Source organism: Anopheles coluzzii, chromosome 2 (genome assembly GCF_943734685.1).
Source record: "Anopheles coluzzii chromosome 2, AcolN3, whole genome shotgun sequence".
Lineage (NCBI taxonomy): Eukaryota > Metazoa > Arthropoda > Insecta > Diptera > Culicidae > Anopheles > Anopheles coluzzii.
In genome coordinates, this window is record NC_064670.1 from 56,872,729 (window position 1) to 56,895,521 (window position 22,793).

General features: G+C 43.0%; 8 protein-coding genes across 10 annotated transcripts; 5 read left to right on the forward strand and 3 right to left on the reverse strand.

Moving 5' to 3' along the window:
• The first annotated feature begins 48 nt into the window (after positions 1 to 48).
• On the forward strand, positions 49 to 1,796 carry LOC120953284 (glutamate dehydrogenase, mitochondrial). Its single transcript, XM_040373083.2, has one exon. The coding sequence runs from the start codon at positions 147 to 149 to the stop codon at positions 1,713 to 1,715; it is 1,569 nt and encodes a 522-aa protein (XP_040229017.1). The 5' UTR covers positions 49 to 146; the 3' UTR covers positions 1,716 to 1,796.
• Positions 1,797 to 1,982: 186 nt separating this feature from the next.
• LOC120953279 (cell division cycle protein 16 homolog) lies at positions 1,983 to 4,666 on the reverse strand. The gene is made up of 3 exons (XM_040373079.2): positions 4,491 to 4,666; positions 3,783 to 4,424; positions 1,983 to 3,693 (listed from the first exon to the last, which is right to left on the reverse strand). Exons 1-3 carry the CDS (start codon positions 4,572 to 4,574, stop codon positions 2,128 to 2,130), a joined length of 2,292 nt encoding a protein of 763 aa, XP_040229013.1. The 5' UTR covers positions 4,575 to 4,666; the 3' UTR covers positions 1,983 to 2,127.
• Positions 4,667 to 4,895: 229 nt separating this feature from the next.
• Positions 4,896 to 6,963, forward strand: LOC120953281 (protein lin-9 homolog). The gene has a single exon (XM_040373081.2). The coding sequence runs from the start codon at positions 5,069 to 5,071 to the stop codon at positions 6,803 to 6,805; it is 1,737 nt and encodes a 578-aa protein (XP_040229015.2). The 5' UTR covers positions 4,896 to 5,068; the 3' UTR covers positions 6,806 to 6,963.
• A 414-nt stretch (positions 6,964 to 7,377) lies between these two features.
• Positions 7,378 to 10,479, forward strand: LOC120953285 (src substrate cortactin). 3 transcript variants are annotated; one of them, XM_040373085.2, is made up of 7 exons: positions 7,378 to 7,581; positions 7,657 to 8,305; positions 8,393 to 8,503; positions 8,723 to 8,980; positions 9,051 to 9,188; positions 9,273 to 9,671; positions 9,743 to 10,479. In XM_040373085.2, the coding sequence occupies exons 2-7, from the start codon at positions 7,730 to 7,732 to the stop codon at positions 9,821 to 9,823; spliced, it is 1,563 nt and encodes a 520-aa protein (XP_040229019.1). In that variant the 5' UTR covers positions 7,378 to 7,581; positions 7,657 to 7,729; the 3' UTR covers positions 9,824 to 10,479. The 3 variants fall into 3 exon arrangements, with proteins under 3 accessions (XP_040229019.1, XP_040229020.1, XP_040229018.1); XM_040373084.2 differs by having other exon boundaries at positions 7,379 to 7,581; positions 9,270 to 9,671; XM_040373086.2 differs by lacking the exon at positions 8,393 to 8,503 and having other exon boundaries at positions 9,270 to 9,671.
• Positions 10,480 to 10,688: 209 nt separating this feature from the next.
• On the reverse strand, positions 10,689 to 11,680 carry LOC120953287 (ER membrane protein complex subunit 7 homolog). The gene is made up of 2 exons (XM_040373090.2): positions 10,988 to 11,680; positions 10,689 to 10,898 (listed from the first exon to the last, which is right to left on the reverse strand). Exons 1-2 carry the CDS (start codon positions 11,558 to 11,560, stop codon positions 10,764 to 10,766), a joined length of 708 nt encoding a protein of 235 aa, XP_040229024.1. The 5' UTR covers positions 11,561 to 11,680; the 3' UTR covers positions 10,689 to 10,763.
• Positions 11,681 to 12,013: 333 nt separating this feature from the next.
• LOC120953289 (uncharacterized) lies at positions 12,014 to 12,576 on the forward strand. Its single transcript, XM_040373092.2, has one exon. The coding sequence runs from the start codon at positions 12,118 to 12,120 to the stop codon at positions 12,487 to 12,489; it is 372 nt and encodes a 123-aa protein (XP_040229026.1). The 5' UTR covers positions 12,014 to 12,117; the 3' UTR covers positions 12,490 to 12,576.
• Positions 12,506 to 15,652, reverse strand: LOC120953280 (scaffold protein salvador). The gene is made up of 6 exons (XM_040373080.2): positions 15,468 to 15,652; positions 15,211 to 15,388; positions 13,543 to 15,076; positions 13,141 to 13,316; positions 12,941 to 13,073; positions 12,506 to 12,879 (listed from the first exon to the last, which is right to left on the reverse strand). Exons 2-6 carry the CDS (start codon positions 15,296 to 15,298, stop codon positions 12,837 to 12,839), a joined length of 1,974 nt encoding a protein of 657 aa, XP_040229014.1. The 5' UTR covers positions 15,299 to 15,388; positions 15,468 to 15,652; the 3' UTR covers positions 12,506 to 12,836.
• Positions 15,653 to 15,711: 59 nt separating this feature from the next.
• Positions 15,712 to 16,706, forward strand: LOC120953288 (calmodulin). The gene is made up of 4 exons (XM_040373091.2): positions 15,712 to 15,833; positions 15,913 to 15,943; positions 16,055 to 16,368; positions 16,468 to 16,706. The coding sequence occupies exons 1-4, from the start codon at positions 15,831 to 15,833 to the stop codon at positions 16,567 to 16,569; spliced, it is 450 nt and encodes a 149-aa protein (XP_040229025.1). The 5' UTR covers positions 15,712 to 15,830; the 3' UTR covers positions 16,570 to 16,706.
• The last annotated feature ends 6,087 nt before the right edge of the window (positions 16,707 to 22,793 follow it).

Sequence of the window (22,793 nt, forward strand, 5' to 3'; positions counted from 1 at the left end):
TGTTTTTCTTAGCATATGCGTAAGATCGTAGAACGCTTTGAGATTTAATTCTACGGACAAAGTTATTTCTACCATTTCCAAACGCACGGATTTGAAAGTTGGTCTCGCTTATCTCGCAACAAACCCTTTTCCTGCAATTCTCGAAAATGCAACGTTTTGTGGATACTTTCAAGCTCCTCCGCCGCGGAGCTCATACCATTCCGAAGCATCTCGAATGCATTCCGAATGAACGAGATCCGCCGTTCTCGAAAATGGTAGAATATTGCTTTCACAAGGCCTGCATTGTGCTTGAACCACAGCTAATAGAATCGATGAGCAAGTATCCTTCGATGGCCCCAGAAAAGCGAGCCAATCGGGTACAGGCAATCTTGAAGATCATCTCGAACAACTCGAGTACACTAGAGTTTCAGTTTCCGTTCGTGCGTGACGACGGTCGGTATGAAATGGTTACGGCTTTTCGGGCCCATCACTGCCTTCACCGTCTTCCAGTGAAAGGTGGTATTCGTTACTCGAGCGATGTTTGCAAGGACGAGGTCGAAGCACTTTCGGCACTGATGACCTTCAAGTGTGCCTGCGTAAACGTACCTTTCGGGGGTGCCAAAGGAGGAATCATAATCGACCCTGCCAAGTATAGTGAGAAGGAATTGCAAAGCATCACCCGGCGCTACACAGTAGAGCTGGCAAAAAAGAACTTCATCGGACCGGGGATCGATGTGCCGGCCCCGGATATGGGCACGACTTCGCGCGAAATGTCCTGGATAGCCGATCAGTACGGGAAAACGTTCGGACATCGCGACATCAACACGATGGCCGTCGTTACCGGCAAGCCACTGAATCAGGGAGGCATTCGAGGCCGTACAGAAGCCACCGGTAAAGGCGTATACATAGCGACTAATTGCTTCACGCGTGAGGCAAGCTGGATGCGGGAGATCGGTCTCGAGCCCGGATTGGAAGGAAAGACGGTGATCGTACAAGGGTTTGGCAACGTTGGCCAATACGCTGCAGAACACTTCCATCGAGCGGGATGCAAAGTTGTCGGCATCATCGAAAAGGATGTTTCGCTTCACTGCAAGTCGGGAATTGATATCAAAGCACTGAGTCGATACAAAACACAGCAGAAAACAATTAAAGGATATCCCAAGGCAAACGAATTTAATGGAGACCTGCTGCTAGAAGAGTGCGATATTCTCATACCGGCCGCCATGGAAAAATCAATCACTTCGGAGAATGCCAAAAACATAAAAGCCAAGATCATCGCCGAGGGAGCCAACGGACCCACGACACCGGCGGCAGACAAAATTCTACAGGAACGCCGCATTCTCGTCATACCTGACCTGTACTGCAATGCTGGCGGCGTTACTGCGTCATACTTTGAGTATCTGAAAAACATAAATCACATCTCATTCGGTAAGTTATCCTTCCGCCATGAAGCGCAGAATTTGCGGGAGGTGCTCGCATCGGTACAAGAATCGTTGCGGAGTGCCGGAGTATGTGTTACTGTAACACCCAGCAAGCACTTGAAGCATTACTTTGAGCATGCCAGCGAGGCCGATGTGGTAACTTCCGGACTACAATTTGTGCTAGAAACAGCTGGAAAAGGTATTATGAACGTTGCTTCGCAGCACCAGCTATGTTTGGACATCCGGACCGCCGCTTACATCTGGTCGGTGGAGAAAATTTTCAAATCCTATGAAGAAGCAGGACTTTCGATGTAAATGTAACAAGGCATATAGCATTGATATCACGTATTATCAGTCCAAATTTTAATTCTTCTCAATAAATGTTTACAATTTCTATTCGCTGTATTGATTTAACGGATAAAAGTATCTACTGCAGTACTTACCTGGAATCCGAATGTTGCAATTTTCGCCTTCAATCGATTCAATTAAATGCCGTTTTTTATGTGTTGTGATTGTACTAATATCACAAAGTTTCAATGATGGTAAAATTTCGGAGATTAGTTGATCGAGAACTTAATACTGTTTTAAAGGTAGGTGCACACTCTGCTGTATTAGTTGAAACTTGAACAGTAAAGTAGCTGATGCCAATTTTGCAAATTTGTATACCCTTATTATTCAAATAGAGCTTATTTTATCAAAACCGTTCCAAAGCTTGTTTGCCTTCAATCTAAATATCAATGCTCATATCATCCGCACTAGTATCGCTCATGGGGGACGTTTTCGTGTACCATTCGTCAAAATTGAGTTGCATGCGCAAGGTAGGTCGTGGAGCACTATCTCTAACATCTTCGCTGTCACCTTCGGTGGCATTGCAAGTATTCAGTTTGTCTAAAGTTTTACTCTCGTCCCTAGACTTTTCCGCTTGATCTCCTTCCTTATCGCCGCAATCTTCCTCGGCATCCTCCGCAGCATAGAATGGAAGCGATTGCACCTCTGTCAGATCTTCGATAACGTACTTCAGTACAGTTGTGGTAAACACGTCATCCCGTTTCAGAGACAAACTTTTGTGGAATGAATCTACTGCATCGTATAATTGACCCATTAACGCTTGCACAAATCCGATAGCTGTGTACGTGGCAGCATTCAACGGCTTCAGAGAAAGAGCCCATCGGTGGAACTCCAGAGCTTCCTCGTACTTTTTATTTTTCCGGCAACAGTGTCCCAAATTGTTCAACAATGGCTCCCACCGGGCGGTCAACTGTTCATTATTCTGCTTCACCATATTGCGCACCATTTCCAACGTGCTGCGGAAAACTTCCTCTGCACATTCGTAATGCTCACACTCGTACTTGATCACGCCTAGCTCGTGCAAAACGAACACGTCCAGGGGAGCGATGGACATAGCTTGGTAGAAAAATTTTTCAGCCATTGCATGGTTTTTGGTCAACCCACATTCAACTCCGATGTACAGCAGTGGTAGATGGCATCCGCGCATCAGTTGCGTGGCCTTAAAATAAGCTGCCATTGCCTGATCATGCTCGTTTTCCTTTGCGAACGAATGGCCGTATGCCAACCAAGCCGGACCGTACAGGCGGTCGAGAGAGGTTGCTTTGGAAAGATAACGACGCGCTGGATCACTTTTACCGATCAAATCATAGTAGCACCCCACGGCATACCATGAGATGGCATCGTCCGGATAAAAATCAACAAGCTTGTGAGCAACATAGAAAAGCCGATTGAAGTCTTTCATCTCCATCAAACATCCAATCTGCACCGTAAGCGATCGTTTGTGATAGGGATCGTTTTTCAGAATTTCTTCCAACATTTTGATGCATCGCCGATAGTCACAGCTGTAAAAATACTGTTCAGCTCGTGCGATCATTAGGTCTATGCTTGATTCAAGCTTTTCCATGCACTGTTCGTACGAAACTACCGATGCGCCAGGATTTGGCTTGGGACGATTGATTCTAAAAGGCGTCTCCTGCCGAGAATTATTTGCCCCGCCTACGCTGAGCATTGTTGAGCCACCTGTTAGGCTTGTACCAAGCAGTGATGCTCTAGTCAACGATGTATGAATCAGATAGGAGGGATTGTTTTTAAGGTCCTCCAGAATTTTGTTTGCCGGTGACATTATCTCCCTCTGCTTTTGTTTTGTGCGGGGAGCTGGAGTGAAACTTTTGGATACTGATGATTTGCTTGTCTCGTTGTTTTTACAATTTTTCATCTTCTCCTTTAATTCATGCCATAAACTAGTGTTCATCGAAGATACGGGTGGATCATCCAGGTTGGTTTGCTAAGCGTTTGGGAATAAAAAATATATTATTCTCATGCTCAAGAGCATTTTACAAAACTGACGTTAACTTTCATCCTCTATTCACTTACCATAGCGATCGATTCGTAATATTTCTTCAGCTTACTCTCGTACAGACGCTTGAGAACCTTTCTTTCTGGCTCTGTGCACTGCTGCGCCATTGGAATATGTTGCATCAATTCTTTCTCCTCCCAAGCCATCAGCATGTCGTGTTGCACCAAAGCATCTAGCGCTTCGGAGCAGTAAACCGATTTGTGTAGCGCTTGAACATAACAGTCCATTGCCAGGCTGCGATTATCCATCGACTCCAGTATTTTGCCCTTCAAAAAATACACCGATGCAATGATATCGTTTTTGAACGGATCCTCATACATGCTTCCGTCGTAGCTCTCGTCCGTTGTAGAATCGTCCTTCATGCTGGACGAATGTGAACCAGTTTTGCCACTTAATGCATACGATAGCGTTTCGCAGTCCACCGAATTTAGGATCTCCAGTGCTGATTGATATTCCTTCGCCTCATTCAAGCACTCTGCGGCCAAATAGTGACACAACAGGTTCGTTTTCTCCAGCGATCGGCTTCGAATGGTGTGCGCTGCCCGGTGAAATTCCCGCAGCAGAAACATACACTGCGCCTCCCAGTAAACATCACGCGGATCGCCATTGCTTAGAACTGTTACTTTTTCGGCCCAAAACAGTGCTGTCTGGTACCGACGCTGGAAACGAAATGAAAAATTCTATAGCTGCTTGCGACGTGGCAACTCCTCTCTGGCACCGCTTACCAAATCAATAAAATTTTTCACCGTTTTACGATAACTTTCAATGTCGATCATCTCTTGTTCCATCGTTCCAGCGATTGTAAACATGAACGCAAATAAAAGCGCTAAAATCCGTGCTTGCGGCAAATGTCAATGTTTGGCAACATCGATCATCAATAGCCGATGAATGTCTGTTGATGATGATTCTATAATTTGCTGTAATTTTACAGATGCACAGAGTTGATTTTTTTTCTTTATTCGATCATCAAAATAGAAATCATTTATGATGAATTAAAATCAATTACGCCCAATTTTTGCCTACTTTTTTGTTTGCTTGATACCATACATAATAATCATCTCCCTAGCACTACGCATACGTGTACACAGTGCTGTATATTTTTTAATCGATTCAAGCTACAACTCGATTTCGATGACAGCAGAATGACATTTGCGGTAGGAATAACAACGCCGTAACGAAAACTCACGCCAGCAAGCAAAACAGTTAAATTACACTTTTCCAATCATTTAAAGGAAACGCGCCAGGTTGTGTAAATTCTTGGCCAACTTGTTTTACTCATCGGCTTAAATTACGTGCAATTCCGATGGAGAGCGAAGGATCAACGCCACCCGCATTCACGCCTGCCGCACTGGGCTTGCATCCAGTTGGAACCAAATTTCCCAAAACAACGAACAGCCAGCCCATACAAGTTCTGAATGCAAGAGGAATGCCAGCACGAATTCGAAAAAAGAATCGCCTCTTTTTTGACGACGACATCATCAACGATAAAATTCCGTCGGTCAAGGCAACTCCCAAGAAAACACCAGGATCAGCAAAGAAAACCCTAATCAGCAGCAAGACCCCTCGCAGGGAGTTATCTACTCCGCCCCGCAAAGTGATTCCGCGAATGTCTTTGAAAAAGAAATATTCTTCGCGGTACGCGCATCTGAAGCAGAGCGGCCGAAAGAGGAAGATCGACCCGGAAGAGAAGGCACACAACTCAATGAAGTTAATGAACACGAGCGGTTTGGAAAATCCAAGTTGGTTTCAAAAACTTGGTAACCAGTTTCGAAACTTCCTCCTGCTACCCAAGGCACATCGGTTCTGCTACTTCGAGTTTTTCTACAGCGACATTGATCGTAACCTTTTCAGTGCTCCGAGTGATTTTGAGCAGCTGGTTCGTACGCATTATCCACAGTTGAAAACGAACAATCTAACGCGCGCGGAATGGCGTAAAATTCGCGGATCATTCGGTAAACCCCGGCTGTTTTCTCCCGCATTCATAATGGAAGAAAGACTGGAGCTGGCTCGCAAACGCGAGAAAATAAGAGTGCTGCAAGGGAATAGCCTTGGAGACATTTCATTCATCGAAGGTTTGCCTAACAGTATATCAAAGCAAATTCCCACTGGCACAAAAGTTACGGCCAAGCTTCGTGATCCATACGATGGGATGTACAATGGTACGGTGGAAGCCTACATACCGGAGGCCAGAAGCTACAAGATCTTGTTTGATCGGTCTGGTTTGGGATCGCGCTCCATACCAGACTACGAAGTGTTTTCACTGGAAAACACAGACAAAATCAAGCTCAACAGTATCACAAAGGACTATCGCTTAGCTTACCAAAACGCTTCGTTTTATCTTGCTTCGCCAACGGCGAAACCGAAAGCCACTGCAGGAGACCCGCTGCTGGGTAGCGATATAGGACATAAGCTATGCACCAGCGATAGGAAAGTGTTCTTCCCCAAGGATAACATCGGTGGATATCCTGTGAAATATCTGGAGCTGATAGTACGCACCAAAAAGACGCTATCCGCCAAGCAGATGAAACTGCTGCGTTTGCAGAACATTACATCAGAAGCACAGATCTACAAATCGTACGATAACCCTCTGCCAGAGGAGTTTAAGAAACGCTACGCCATGCTAATAGTTGCTATCGACAAGCTGAACCGTGATCTTGCGGATCAATTGAACCAGCTCCGCGAGTATGTAGGCAGCTTAACGCACGACCCGGAAATGCTTGCAATGATCACACCGAGCCATTATCGCGAGCAATCTCGTGAAAAGGCGGCCCAGATATTTGAGAAGAATAACAAGGGACACGTTAAGAACGAGCATATTGCCAATCTAATTAAACAGCTTACCACCATCATGTATCTCGCATCGAATGTCAGTAAAAACGATAAAGATGAGCTCAGTATCACCGCATTAAAGGGCGCGATTGTGGAAACTAGGGAAACGTTGGATTCGGGAAATGTGGCCGCATTCAATCGTAATGTAGCCAGTCACATGAGCTACATAGATGCTCAACCTGGTCCGTCGAAAATGGTAAAAACTGAATAATTTTTCTTCGCGATAACCTTAAGAGAAAGGATTAACATTAAATGGGATTTTGTACATAAGATGGCAGGAGATGAGTAATATTGATTGAATGTGTGAACTTTGCAACGCGTGTAAAATTTAAAAATGTTAATAAAAGGCTTAAACCATTAAACAAATAATACTGGCTAATTTAATTTACTCATGCAACACAATGTACCGAAAATGGAGGCTTAGTGCAACGGTAAAGTAGATGAAAAAATAAATATTTTTCTGAACATTGCAATTTACGCACAGAATGATTGCAGAATGATTCTGCTCTATTCAGCGAACAAGTTGCACATGATCGCACCCGAGTTGGTGTGTTGTATTAACTGCTATTGCTGTGCTAATGCAGGATGATGTTCGCGACTATATAGGCCTTCATCGAACGAGTGTATCTAATTTATAAAGTGCAAAAATAAGGTGAAATCCTCCTTCATAAATAAAGAATTCAAAAAGCCTTAAATTACATATTTAAAGTTTTGATCGCGTACATTCATTGCCATCAACGCTAGTCAAGTGAGCGTGATGTCTGCTGTCAAAATAGACTTTCCACTTTTTTTTATGCACAGCAAGTGTCAAACATCCCGGATCGAATATCTTCCTTGTTGTGTGGCAAACTATCACAGTTTTCAGCGGTTTTATCTATAGGAAATTAGAAATGTTGCTATAAGTACGATATTCAGTTAAATCCATTTGCCAACAGACAAGATTGTGACACTAACACTTACTTGAAGCGACATACATATCAATCATTGGTGAGTCAGCATCATCGCAAAGATAACACCGTTACGATGAATGTATCACCCCGCCCTGCTTCGGTGCATTTACAGGTTTGGATTCAATATTAGAGTGGCAAATATTACAGTTTCGGACAACAAGTGTGCTTGGTGGTAATATTTCACAATGTGGAAATCAACAGCAGGGCGCGACATTGATACAACCGGAGTGAACCAGGGCGAAGATGACGACTGGGAGACAGATCCCGATTTTGTGAACGATGTTAGCGAACAAGAGCAGCGATGGGGCTCTAAAACAGTCGAAGGGAGCGGCCGGAACGCAGCTGCTATCGATATGCAGCAGCTCCGCGAGGAAACGGAGCGAGCTGATTCGGAAAAGAAACGCAAAGAGGGCCCAAAAGCATCGCACGGGTATGGTGGAAAGTTCGGCGTAGAGAAGGACCGAATGGACAAATCCGCTGTCGGCCACGAACACATCGAGAAAGTGGAGAAACATGCCTCCCAGAAGGATTACGTGTCCGGGTTCGGCGGTAAGTTTGGAGTGCAGAAAGATCGCGTTGATAAGTCAGCCCACGGATGGGACCACGTTGAGAAGGTTGACAAACACGAGTCGCAGAAGGATTACAAGACCGGCTTCGGAGGGAAGTTTGGAGTACAGCAGGACCGTCAAGATAAATCGGCGGTTGGGTGGGATCATATTGAAGCTCCACAGAAGCACGAAAGTCAAATCGATCACAAAGTGGTAAGTTGTGGAATGTTAATGCAAACACAAAAGAAAACAATTACTGATTTTGGTAGCTTCCTTGTTTCATCGTGTTGTGGCCAATAGGGCTTCGGAGGAAAGTTTGGTGTTCAGACCGATCGAAAGGATAAGTCAGCCTTCGGTTGGGATCATGTAGAGAAGCCACAAATGCACGAAAGCCAGCTCGATCACAAAATTGTGAGTAAATTCTACTACGACTAGCATAAACTATTGCTTCGTTGCTTCGTGCACTTTGCTATAACACTTCGAGCGGTGGTAGGCTTGGCGTTTTGGGTGGCGGCATTAAATCCACTTTCACATACTTTTTTCACAAGGCCCCTATGTTTACTGTATTTGTTTGCTTAGTCATTGCTCATTTGCGTAGATTAAAATGGCAGTTTTGTATTGTTTCTACAGGGTTTCGGTGGCAAGTTTGGAGTGCAAAATGATCGAATGGATAAGTCTGCTGTTGGGTTCCAGGAACAAGATAAAATTGGAACTAACTATACGAAAGTAAAACCAGACATAGGTTCCGCAAAGCCGTCAAATTTGCGAGCTAAATTTGAAAATTTCGCTGCTACCGCTGAGGAAGAGGCTCGGAAGCGTGCCGATGAGCAAAAACGATTGCGCGAAGAAAAGGATCGGTGCGATCGTGAAGAGGCCGCGAAACGCTTGGTAAATTGCAGAGTACTAACATTTTTGCCGAATTTTGGAATAACTAACTAATGCCGTTTTTGCGCGACAGAATCATTCGGCAGAATCAGCTGAACCCAAAAAGCCGGAAAGAAAAGGACCCATAAACACGGGTAGGGAAGCCGGCGTCAGCAGTGCAATAAGCAATTTTAACAATCCGCAGGAGAATATAACAAAGGAAAAAACGAGAGTAAGTTAATAAAGGCATGCAGGCTACCAAGATAAATCGGCGGTTCGTATGCGAGAAGTATCAATATTCTAACCTTTTCAGAAGGATCCAATTGTGCTCCCTAAGCAGGATGAACCACCCAAGTTTGTACAACCGGATGTTATTCCTTCGTCCGACTCTACGTCGGTGCCAACAGCCAAAACAAAAGAGGACCAACCGGAAGAATCTGCTGGCCATGCAGTGCAGGAACCGCTGCCAGTTGCGCGTACATCCTACAGCGCAACGCCGATTGCAGTTGAAGAAACCGATGAAGCACCAGTCACAGACAGTACTGCACATCAAGAACAAACGACGGATACTGTACCGGTACAGGATGACGTTGAAGAGTTTATTCTTTCCCCGGACAATCCCGGAATTCAGGCCATTGCTTTGTACGATTATCAAGCCGCAGCAGATGATGAAATATCGTTTGATCCTGACGATAAAATAACGCACATCGAAATGGTAAATCCCGGCATAGAACTAAATGAAAGTCGAATGTATTGAATACAGTTTTCCTTTGTCTCACGTTTCAGATTGATGAAGGTTGGTGGCGAGGATGGTGCAATAATAAGTATGGCTTATTTCCAGCAAATTACGTACAGTTGCTGCAATGAATGTTTGTAACAGTCATAGCTAAAAAACCGTTTTTTTTTTAATATTGTGCAGGAATTCTTTTCAATATATTTTGCGTATCATATTGAAAGGCCGTAAAAATAGTGGCAGAATACATTCCTTGCATTTTTTTTATTCATGTCCTCGTTCTTCCCTATCATTACTATTTGAATAGTAAAGGCCTTGACAATGTCATAATCTATTATAGTTTGAGCATTTTTTTGCTACACATTTGGTTTAGTCGTACCTATCGCCAGTGGCGGATTAGCACGAGCGGAAGCCCTACGCGGACACAAGAATGTAGGCCTATCTGAGAAGGTGTATGAGAAATTCTAAGCTAGAGAAGGATTGATAAGCAAATTTACTAGAGTGCGGGGGGTGGGTTCTCCTTTCCGGGGCACAATGTGGTCGCTTAGTTTGCGTAGTGCTTATCCACCCCTGCCTATCGTGTTATATCGTAATGAGTAGAAAACTCGCCAACGAAAATGGTGAAGCCGCCAAATCACCTGCCTATTACGGTATATTTGCAATTTAATTCTCCAAGTTAGATCAACAGGGTGCTAATCGTTGACATTTAGCATGTTTCAAGGATAATATCAACATAGCTATTCATTTGTATCGAAATAGTTACGAAATAAAATCGATTGATTCTGCAGAATATGAATACGTGCAAAGAACGCATATCACAATCCTTATTTGGGTTTTTTTCTCTATTGTTTCATTCGGATTGCTGGCTATTTATAAGCGTGTTAATCTTTATACTAATGTTATGCTCCAGAAGCAATTCATTTTGCCGTTGTAGGAGAGTAATATTGAATGTTAGATGCTATTTACATAGGAACAAAGTATAATGAATATATAATTAAATTACACTATCTATAAATTTGTCAAATTTATTTGTAGCAACGAGCATTGACATTAGCTTGCTCGATACATGGATTATTAATTTTTCTTTTTGCTTTGCTTTGGTTTGGCTTTGTCTTTGTCTTTTCCCGCTTTGGCTGCAGCGGCTGCCGCAGAACCGCTCGTGAAGTAGGACGTTAGCATTTCACTGAATTCAGGCAAATCATTCGTCATCTAAAAGAAACGATTGTGTTTGTATTTTTATTCGTGTAACGTATTTAGCCGGGCATCTAGAACACATGTAGAATAAAAGCTCAACTTACCTTTGATAAGTTCAAATTTTCCATTTCCTTCTTCGTCTCTGGATCGCTCATGATTTTCGGCAGAATGAGCATGATACCCAGAGGAAGAATCATCATTAACACCATCGGATTAAACAGAAAATCAGTTATCTTCCATTGCTCCCGTTGCTGGAAGTACCGGAATCGAGTAAGCGCCTTCAACTTCAAGGGATAGGGCAGCTGCAGCACTTGAGATGGCTGAACGTAATTCAGTTTACGAGCCCGAAACTTTCCTTTTGGATTGATTTCTACCCTCACGGGTTCGTAGAAATAGTCGGGGTTTACGATCTCGACCACATAGCTACCTGATGGCACTGAGCTAATCAGAAAGCTGCCGTCTTCACGAAGAAATCCCTTGTATTCACCACCGTTGATGGATATTTGTGTATCTAGCTGCCAGGCAAGATCCGGATCTCCTCCGTACAATTCGGGCGGATACACCCTGCCTTCGATTGCATATCGTGCGGTATCGTCGAACTCTTCCACTCCATGATCGGCTAGTGCATATTGCCTGCCCAGCAATGTGATAACCAATAAAGATAGTACTATTTTCATTATTAAATCCAAGCTCGTGACTCTCTGTAATTGATTTTTGCCTTGTGTCAGCTCTATTCGCAAATTTCCGTGACACCGTTTCTACGCAACACCTCTTCTGCGAAAGGCGCTAAAGACATTTGATAAAGAGTACAATGCAGTTTCGCTAGCGATTTTCCCAGAAAACGTGCCGTGTAGAAACGGTGTGAGACCGTAGCAATAGACGATGCGCAATCTCAGATTGCGCATATATTTATCTGTCAAACGGGTCGGTTTGATATATTTATCTGTCAAAAAATATATATATATCTCGGACATATAATCTTGAAAATTTATGCGCAATCTTGGCGCAATCTGAAAATGTATGGAAATGACGTTTATAGCTCAGGGTTGGCTACGCGAAATGACTTATGTTTTGATAAAACGAATATATGCGCAATCTGAGATTGCGCATCGTGTATTAATACGGAGATATGTCAGATAGCCGTCACTGTACTTATGCAACAACAAAAACGGATGACAGCAGATTGTTGTGAATTGGTAAATAAATTGTTCACCAAAATAGGAATCGCCGAAGAATGACCCTGTTTCAACAGCCACGCTGGTTGCGAAGATGGATACGACGCAGAACAAATCCAATAGCACTGGACCGGGCACATCTTTGGAAGAGTCGCTTGAGCTTGTTCTACGCTGTAGTAGCTTGGAATGCGTTCGGAGGTGTTTGTTACATGATCTATACCGGGCGTAACGATTGGGCCAAATTCTATGGTTACAAAACCGACGAAGAAGCGCAACTACCACAGGCTATTCGTTTCGCAAAGCAGTTAAATCTGCCGAACGCAAAGGTGGTCAAGCTAAGCGGGCTAACGAAAACGGACGAATACGAGCTGAAGGATCATCACGTAATTCGCTCTGCCGATAGTACGTCCACGTCTAGTGTAGAAAGCTAAGGAAAACCAAGGAAAATCGTATGGAAAGAGTACTTTATTCGTAAAATAAAATAAAAAAAAACGTTTAAAAATGTAGTGAAATATGAAGGATATGTAGTAATCGGTTTCTTGTTACTATCTTCAATATTAAATATATTTAATAATGATACACAATGCTGATACCCCGTCGGATAAATATGTCAACTCAAGGCACAGAGGAACATTCACAAGCCTTTTACACCTAATATTTGAGTGATGTTTTAAATTCTCATGATGAATATGCCTCATTGCTCATGCAAATTTTCGATGAAGGAACTGGTTGATATCACAATTTTAAAGCACTGGTACATAAGTTCCATCCAGTCCGATTAAATCCTTCGGAGCTCCTGCATTCGTGAGTGTATCTGTATCCTGCAATGAAAGATAATGCGAATTACGAATCACTTACTTGAAGGTGTACCTCTCTACCTACCTGATCACTTCGTATTTGGCAACGATAATGTTGCATTCTTGTCGATACAACTTTTTCATTATGCCAAGGAAATCTTCTAGTTGCTGTAGCTGAAACATGTCCCATTTGATAATGTGATCTTTCTCCGAGGAGGCTAAAATTCATTAAAAAAGGTTTAATGATACCAACAAAAGGAATATACTACACTACAAAGCACTTACATTTTGCATAGAGAAACAGCCACTCAGGGACTTTTTCTGTGTTGTAAGGGTTTGCCGGAACAAGGGCACTGTGACGAGAGAAATGGGACACAATCGGACGCGGAATTTCCACCGGTGGCCCATGTGGTAAAAAGCAGGAGGTCAGGTAAGGCAAAGTCTGTTCCGCAGTAATATAGCTGGTGAAGAGAAACAATTGAAACGTTTGAATTGGATAAATTCAATTACATAATTAAGGACCAAGTGATTGGCGAACTGTTGAATAGCAACAAGATAAACTAATTCAACTGGTTCCTAAACACATAGCTACGATATTTATGTAGAACTTAGAGAATGGTATCTTTGCCTTTATGTTATACCTTCACTCAGTGGTATAATAGCTATCCCAACGGAGAGTTTACTTACTTGAAAATGGTTCCATATCGAGCCGCCTCTATCCGCTGCCAACCTGTCGGTAGAGCCTTTCGATCAAGCGGATGTGCCCAGTGGGTCGTTTTGGTGTTATGATCAATATAATATTTTCTTCCTCTTAACGTGTAATCCACTGACCAGCCAGGTGGCAGCATTAATTCATCTTCGCTACTGTCTCCTTCAGGTTGCTGGCCAGCGGGACCCTGAGTAATACCTCGTTGTGCTGCAACCGAACTGCCAGCAACACCAGTCGGGCCGATGCGAGCGGTGCGTAAAATAACTTCTCCGTACGTAACACCATTAGGTTTGCCACTGCCAACTATCATATTGGAGTAAAGCGGTTGCGTTTGGGCCTGAAGAGAGGAAGCTTGCAATGCTTGTGATTGTGTGAGACCAGGGCTGTCACTGCTTCCAGACTCTCCCGTAGCTTGGCCAGCGACACAAACATTCGAATATAACGATTGGTGCGAAGAATTGTTACTACTATAGTTCTGATAAAGCGTGCCGGAGTTTGTGTTACTGTAAATCGGCGATTCGGGGCGACCAATCAATCGGGATTGGTTTTCGTAAATGGGGTACAAATGATCCTGTTGTGCTGTTTCTGATTGGTGCTGACTTTGCGGTTGTTGCGATGAAGACGAGTGCTGAGGCGGTTGCCGGGTAGAATAGTGACGTATAAACAAGGTTTGCTCGTTAGTCAAGCTGTTTCCTGACGAACCGGATGCTGCTATAGGGCTACCATTTCGCAACAAATGCCCGAAATTGTCAAAACCATTTCTATGGTTGTTGGCGTGATGTTGGTTGTAAGACAGCTGCCTTTCAAAATTGGTAGCATAGCGTTGGCCATTTAAAGCGTTATGATCCTGCTGTTGATCTTGATTTTGAAGTTGCTGCTGTTGGTCTTGCTGCTCCGGAAGTTCGAGGATTTCCAAATGCTCCTGGCGCTGTTGCTCTTGACGTTGATCCTTTTGGTGCTGCTGTGACGCTTGGCGTTGTAGATGCTGCTGCTGTAATTGTTTTTGTTCGTGCTCTTCTTGTAGAAACATTTGCTGCTGCTGCTGTTTTTGCAATCGGTACTGGTTCGCTTCACTTTGCTGCATCAGGATCTGATCAATCGTATCGATGTCCACATAGTTTCCGTGGCTATTGTTGTTTCTCACATCGTTCATCGGAACAGATGCAATGCCCATGTTTGAGGTCGGGGTTTTAACCAGAATTAAGGGAAGTTGTTTTGCATTTCCGTTCATCAAACTGATTCCACTAGGTTCAGTGTTTGGACTTATACTGACAAACTTGTGAGCTAAGTTCGGAACATTATTGCTAGGGGTATACTTTCCCTCGTGACCCAGACCTCCCACTTTTGTCAATACCTTGGAATTGCCAAATTTTTGCAGATTCTGAATATTACTACTATTAGCAGTCAGCGGCTGTCCAGGTGGTTGGCCGGGATTGGAGACGACTTGTTGGGAGGTGCGCCTAGCTTTAGCTAGCTTGCTTTTGTTTTGCTCTGTAGTCCAAACGTTGACGGCTACAAATAAACGTTGCAAAATTGTATTAGGTCATTGATTTTTCCCAGCTACTAGCATGCAATAAGAAACGATGTGCACTTGGTACATTTCGATATTTAAGATACGTTTCTTTATTTAGCACCACTATACTCACTTGGAATTTCCGGAGGGGTATCTTTTTTCACGTATTTACCTACCACACCTTCTTTAATAGACTTATCCTTACTCTTCCTGGACAACATTCCGATGCTGCTTACTGAATGATGATATAGGTAGATAATGTAGGATTCAATGATTTGTTTTGATCCCAAATCGAGCTACTTTCCCGAAACCTTTTTACCAAAGCAGAACGCATAGAAAAATAATTAGCAAGGCTTGTACACACAGCACAATGTTTTGACAGCTACTCACGAAGCGGCGTCGTTTCCGTGGTTATTTGTTCGACCATTTGTTTTATGTAACAGTAGGTAAACAAAAATATTTTTCATTAATTTTACATAATATATATATATGGGAAAATACTGAAAGCTCAAGAAGCTTCCAATTTGCATAAAAAAATATTAAAGGAATATCCGTGTACTTTATGCACAGTGTGATCGTAATCGTGCGCAAGAAATCGGACAAAACGGTTTGACAGCGATGGGGATGAAAAAAGGTGAAACAGCCCTGCTTGATTCGTAGTTCAGAAAAGCTAAACGAAGCGTATCAACAAGTTAATTGTAGGCTTTCAAAACGATATTTTCCATATTTGTTAACAACCGTACTTGCTCTACAATGGTTTGTATATTTCTATTACGAATTAATTTCATTTGATCCTATAAAAGATACAAAAATCTTTTGCTTAATCATTTTCCAGGCCCGTTATTTCAAGGAACAAGATATTGATGGTACGTGTCCAGTTTTGTGAAATACTGGATCTAAAAAAAAAACAACATGGTGTTTTGTTGTAACATAGATTGAAAAAAACTGTCTTTTTTTGTGTTTTCTTTGATTTACAGAGTTTCGCGAGTGTTTTTACTTGTTTGCCCGTTCGGGTCACATTACTACGTTGGATGAGCTGACGGTAATAATGCGTTCGCTGGGACTTTCTCCCACCATTCAAGAGTTGACCCAGTATCTGAAGAAGAAAAATGGCCGTATGAGCTTCGCAGACTTTCTTGAAGTCATGCATCAGCATTCACGAGTGGAAAATCTTCCCGACGAGGTAATACAGGCGTTCAAAGCAGGTGACAAAACAGGTCGAGGTACAATACCAGCTCGGCAGCTACGTCACCTTCTTCAGAATTGGGGCGAAGGGCTATCGTTTCGTGAGGTAAGTGTAAAGCTCCACCAGGAAGAGGTTCTGGATACCCTTATCTTATCTCAACCTTCTTCTATCGATTTCATTCTGCGACTGGTAACATCGTACTAGGTTGATAATATATTTCGTGAAGCAAATGTTTCAAGCAACGGCCATGTGCGGTACACCGATTTCGTCCGAGTAGCATGCGCTCCGGTTCCCGATTATTATTGATGTATTGTGGAAAGATGAGCAGTTAATATTTCAATCAATTTTTAAAAGTTACAATAATTTATATTCCATTATTCTCCGTAACAAAATTGATGTTGCTATAAGATTCAATTAAATACATCCATATATTTATTCCCTTAGCTGCATTTTATGTACATTTCTATAAAAAAAGGAAACGAACGAGAAACTCCTAATAATAGGTAATAGTAAGTCATTTCCAATGAATATCACCAAGTTATGTTTAAACTTTTACGATTCACGTTTGGAAAAGGTATACATCAACACAAATTTATTGTTTTGCACCTTGATTCCTGCAATAGTGTCCGAATTAAAAAAAAAAAAAAGAAATACATTTGGCACACAATAACATACAGAAACAGCAAGTGGTCGTCAATTAGACGCATTATTTCCGAGATGAATGATTGTCTACCAATTCATGTGCATAAATTAGTGATGGGATCCGAAAGTGATGGGAATAGTTCCGTAACTGAACGAACCTGCCAAAGGAGAAAAACGCAGAACGCAGGATCAAGATAACCTGTACTGGTTATGCTTTTCAGTTGATCACTTTAAATATGCATCACTTTCAAGCAGTAGTCGTCAACCTTTTAAGGTAAAGGGCCAAATTTTGTAAATGATCGTGTGCCGCGGGCCAGGAGAAAGCGATTTATTTATTTATTTATTTATTTTTGCACATAAATAAATTATTACATTATAAAATGTTAGAAATCTAATACAGTGAAATCTCTCTAAGGTGAATCTTCAAGGGACCGTCAGCTTAGAGAGATATTCACGTTGAGGAAAATTGATGAAGGTGTTGCTATGAAGTATCCAAGAACTATGGGAAAACATGGCCTCCTTTGACCAATATTTTTATGAACCAAAAATTCATCTTCATCTTTTTTTAAATTTCGGCTGCCAAATCGCATATGCAGCTTGAAGAGACGTAAAATGTATGGAACAAGGACTGTGTAGGAACGAGGTCAAGTAATATAGAACGATTTGACAAGTAGCCAAAAGTTCGTTACAGGCAGTTTGACATCTAAGAGTCTTTTACGATTCAAAATTTAATTGTGATAAAAATGTTAAATCGGTCCAATCATCAGAAGAAAATTGTAAATTGGTTGTTGAATGTTTCACCAAATGTATTGATGCCTCTTTTAATAATAATGGTTTAAGGGTTTGATAAGCTTTCCAGTGCTATCTGCTGTCAAAGGGCATCCAAGATGGCCAAAGCGATTTTGGCAAATACTTGACCTCGTTCCTACACAGTCCTTGTAGTCATTTGTGGAATCCAATATCCGCCATCAAGGCTAAATAATGACGACTTCAAACTAATTAATAACTAACAAATAAAAAATCATTCATGAAAAACCTAATTAAACTAGTCTTGACCTAGCAAAACATAAACGAAAAAACACAGGTAGAGCGTAGAGATTATCATAAACTTAGAGAAAAAAGAGTAAAAGAAAACTAAGAAGAAGAATTAAAGAAAATTAGAAGAAAGAAGTTGAGCCGGTCTCGTAGTACAGTCGTCAACTCGTACGACTTAACAACATTCCTGTCATGGGTTCAATCCCCAAATAGACCGCGCCGCCATACGTAGGACTGACTATCCTGCTATGGGGGGGGGGGGGGAAATCAATTAGTCACTGAAAGCCAAAGCCCACAAGTGGGTACAGGCAGGCCTTGACCGACATCGGTTGTTGAGCCGAAGAAGAAGAAGAGAAGAAGAAAGAAGTGACGAAAATTAGAAGAAACGGTCACGTGGGCGTGGGGCCAGTCACCCAGTCTTATGTATCACCAGACTACGGAAAGCACCAGGAATTATCGAAACGGAACCAACAATACCGGCCCTACGCAATGCCCCAGGACTACTTTTAAAATGGGCTCATGGAACGTACGCACTCTAAGCGAAGCCGGAACCTTGAAAAAACTTTATGATGCCCTAGCCACACTGAGCATGGACCTCGTAGCTCTACATAAGATTCGGTGGCTAGGGAACGGTGTACACAACAGGCGTGGTAAGCATTGCTACGACATTTACTACAGCTGCCACGACCGCCACCGCGTGCTCGGAACGGGTTTCGCCATAGGTCCCCGGTTGAAACCCGCAATCATGGATTTCAAGGCTATAAACGATAGGCTATGCACCCTGCGCATGCGAGGCAAATACTATAATATAAGCCTCATAAACGTTCACGCCCCTACCGAAGAGAAAGAGGAAGAGGAGAAGGACCTGTTTTACGGATCTCATAATCATCCTGGGGGACTTGGGAACGCAAAAGTTGGTAGGGAGCCAATGTACCGCCAATACACTGGCTGTCACAGTCTGCATGAGCACAGTAGCGATAATGGTAGTAGATTGGTCCGTTTCGCCGCAGCAAACAATCTGGTTGTTGGAAGTACCAAATTTGCGCGCAAAAAATACATAAGGTCCATACCATACCCTCAACCAGATCGACCACGTGTTATTACAGGGTTTCGAATCATATAAGGGAATAGTCCAATCACTTAGGGCAATGTTGTAAATCGGTAGGGGAATGTTGCAAGCAAGCTGTGGATGTTTGCAATCATATAGGGGAGTGTTGCAATCGATTAGGGGAATTTTGCAAGCGTACTGTAGAGCTTACCTCGATGAGATCAACCTTAGGCCGACGCTGCGTCCGCTTTTGGTGCTACTGTTGTTGTTGCTGCTGCTGCTGCTACCGTTGTTGTTGCTGCTGCTGCTGCTGCTGTTGTTGTTCCTGTTGCTGAGCGGGTGGCTTACCGGTGCTCCACAAGCGGTATTTGCGACGAACAACCTCGGAGAAACTGCCCTGTTCATCATCCTCGTCAGAGTCGGTTAGTTGCATCACGTTGGCGCGCGTTGAATTGGACGACGTGGAATGTTAGGGCTCCTGCTGCTGTCGAGTCTGTTGTTGCTGCTCCTGATGGTGCTGCTTTTGCCCCTGCTTCTTGCCAATGGCTTGAACCAAGAGCGCATTCAACGACTCGCACTCGCGTTGATGGTCAGCCCGAAGCTTCTCTTCCCGATGTTCAGCTTCTTGTTGCCACCTCGCGAGCAAGAGACGCGTCTGCGCCATCTTCTCATGTAGGCGCGCGTTCTCCGTCTGTGATATCCTTCATCGCTTTCACCGCTTCACGGAGCTCAAACAAGTCCGGGAAGTAGCTGACTTCGTAGTGCCAGCCATACTAGGACGCTAGGAAGCCAACACGATGCTGCTAGTTGTCTTTGCCATGGTAGCGGTACATACTCTGGTTTGGAGGCCGCGTGATCGAGTGTTTGATATTGTGGTGGATTTTGTCTTATCTGGTTTTCTTATGAACCGTAGTAATGTCTGATTACCACCGGCGCCCCTTGAGAGAACTCCATTCGCCGGCTCCAAACGCTGCCGACATTACACCGGTCGCCAACTGCCGATTCAAAAATGCCTCACACCTTCTGGATCCTCGGACAGATCGTAGAAAATAAATTTTATCTTTCAATCCTGCGGCTTGTTTTGATTTCCTCCCAGTTGTGTGCCGTGTGTGTATGTGTGAATGTTATTGAATTTGCGCAATAATATTCACCTATTTATACTGTGCTATTACATCGCTCTCACATAAACTTCACCTTTCTCTAGTAAAGATTACCAATAACAATCGACTTTTTTGTATCTTGAATCTACAACAATAGCTTTTATTAATATTAAGTAATGTTGTACAAACGGACCATACGATACGTCCTTTGCCTTAGCCGGTCGGGAGAGTAGAGAACGATCTGTCCCTAACAGATCGACAACCACAAACCTTATGCAATTCGTCAGTAGCTGCCATAAATCCATTAATGCTCGCTTTCAAGTAGATGTTATTTACACTGATTTAAAAACCGCCTTCGATAGGATATCTCACGTCATATTACTAGCAAAACTCGACACACTTGGCCTTCCAGATCCTCTAGTTGCTTGGCTGAGATTATACCTAATGGATGGTTCCGTTAGGATGGTCCCCCATCTATCTAGATCCCTCCATGCTTCTTCTGGCGTCCCTTCCACGATCCTTCCTGCGGATAATCACCTGCTCTACGCGGACGACACCAAAATCTTTCGGCAAATCCAGGGACCAGACGACCATCGCATACTCCAGGCTTCACTAGAAGAATTCGATAACTGGTGCACGCGAAACTCCTTAACCATTTGTGTTGATAAGTGTGTTACCATCACCATCAGCCGTTCGCGCTCTCCAGTGCATTTCGACTACACGCTAAACGGGCAAACTTTGCAGAGAGTCGATTGTGTCAAGGACTTGGGTGTTTTCGTCAACGCGAAACTCACGTTTGAGCAACACCTTGATCACGTTGTGACAAGATGCAGTCAATTGTTAGGTTTAGTCGTTAACATGACTCGCGAGCTCTCTGACCCAATCTGCACCGAAACTCTTTATTGTGCTTTTATTCGGTCAGTGCTGGAGTATGGCAGCGTTGTGTGGTGGCCCTCCTCTGCTCGGGGGGTTGCGCGCTTGGAGTCTATCCAGCGTAGGGCTACCCCAACTCGACGACCGAATACGAAATGCTAGGCTGGCTTTTATCGTTGGGCTTCTCAACGGTAGCATCGATTGTCCGGTTTTGCTCTCGTCGATACAGCTATACGTGCCTGCAAGAACCATCCGCCCTAGGGCGATGCTGGCCATCCCAGAGACAAAGACCGCCTTCGCCTCCCGAGACCCGTTTTTGCGTATATGTCTTGCTCTGAATGCGGCATCTGATGCGTATGAGCCCGGCATGACAATAGCAAATGTGTTGAGTTGTATTAATTTACTCGCGCCTCTCGCCAGAATCTTTAGCGTCTTGTTATTGTTGTGTAAAGCGTGTGACTATTTATGTTATATTCCTACCCCTTACATATATCGAGTGGGCTTAAGAGGTCCGTCGATCATTTTAATAAATACACAAATATGCAAAATATACAAATCTCTTTATCCCGAAGCGCGTCGATCGTGCTTTCACGCACACGGTCGCCTAACATCGGGCGCATGACGAACTCTGTCAAGGCTTGTACAGGGTGGCTCTTAACACTCTTTAACAATTCAAACATAAAACTGGGTCGATTTTCACAACTTTTCAATAACAACGGTACGGAGTCAAGCAAGTACACACTTGTTTTCGGCTGTACACACACCTCCTATGGACACGAGTCTTGGACCATTCGAACGGATGATGCAAAAGCTCTAGGTGTGTCTGAGATGGAGTTTGGAGGAGAAGGATGAACCACGAGCTTGCTTGTGTCTACATGAATGGGAGGCTGCAGCCAGAGACCGAGCATCCTGGAGATTAATTAATGAACGGGTAGAAGAGAGAGATTGTTGTAATCGTCTTAGTTATAAAAATAACAATCGATATTCGTTTAGTGTTAGTTATGTTGTTAGTGTTACATGCGGGAAATTTAACCGTAATTACGACCGTAGTGATTAATCCGCCAAGCCATATTACAATAATCAAGGTTGAAAGAATTCGACGGAATAAAATGTTGAACTAAAAGACGTTTTGTAATTTTATACGAATAGGTTTTTCCCATCTTTCGAAATCAGGCAATTCCTTTCTCGAGCCGTATTTAATATTGCGATGGCAATTGACCACAACTATTCTACTATTAAAAGCACAACGCTTAACTTCAGTAACCCACTATACAGTTCATTTAGAATCGAAAAGTCAAGACAGTTTGTTGTTTTTATTTACACTATACTTATGAATTACACTAAACTGATTGAATTAATAGTTCACAACAGAAGCATATAGCGCATCTAATAATATTGATCTTCAACAAGCCCATAGAGTACTAAGTTGTTTCTGTAGGGTTGAAATTATAATTTACCGGAGTGTCTAATTTTCTGGTAGAGCACTTTAATTGGCCATAAGAATAGCGTTATTCCAGGGACCGATAAACGGTGTTCAATGAATTAATGCGGAAGGCTTAACACGTCGTGCTGCACAAGTATTTAGTTGCGTAAAGTAGATCACAGTAGAGGTGTGCCAAATGAACCAGAACCGTATGGTTCAATCAGTTTACATGAAAATATTAATGAACCGGTTCACAAGAAAAGAACGCTATGGTTCTTTTGATATATCTGAAACTGAAGTGCAATCATTCATGATCATTTTGAAATAATGAACAAAAAAACCTTCAAAGCCATCCGCAAATTTAGAATAAAAACATGAAATGGCCGGCTTTAAACTGTTTGTGTGAATC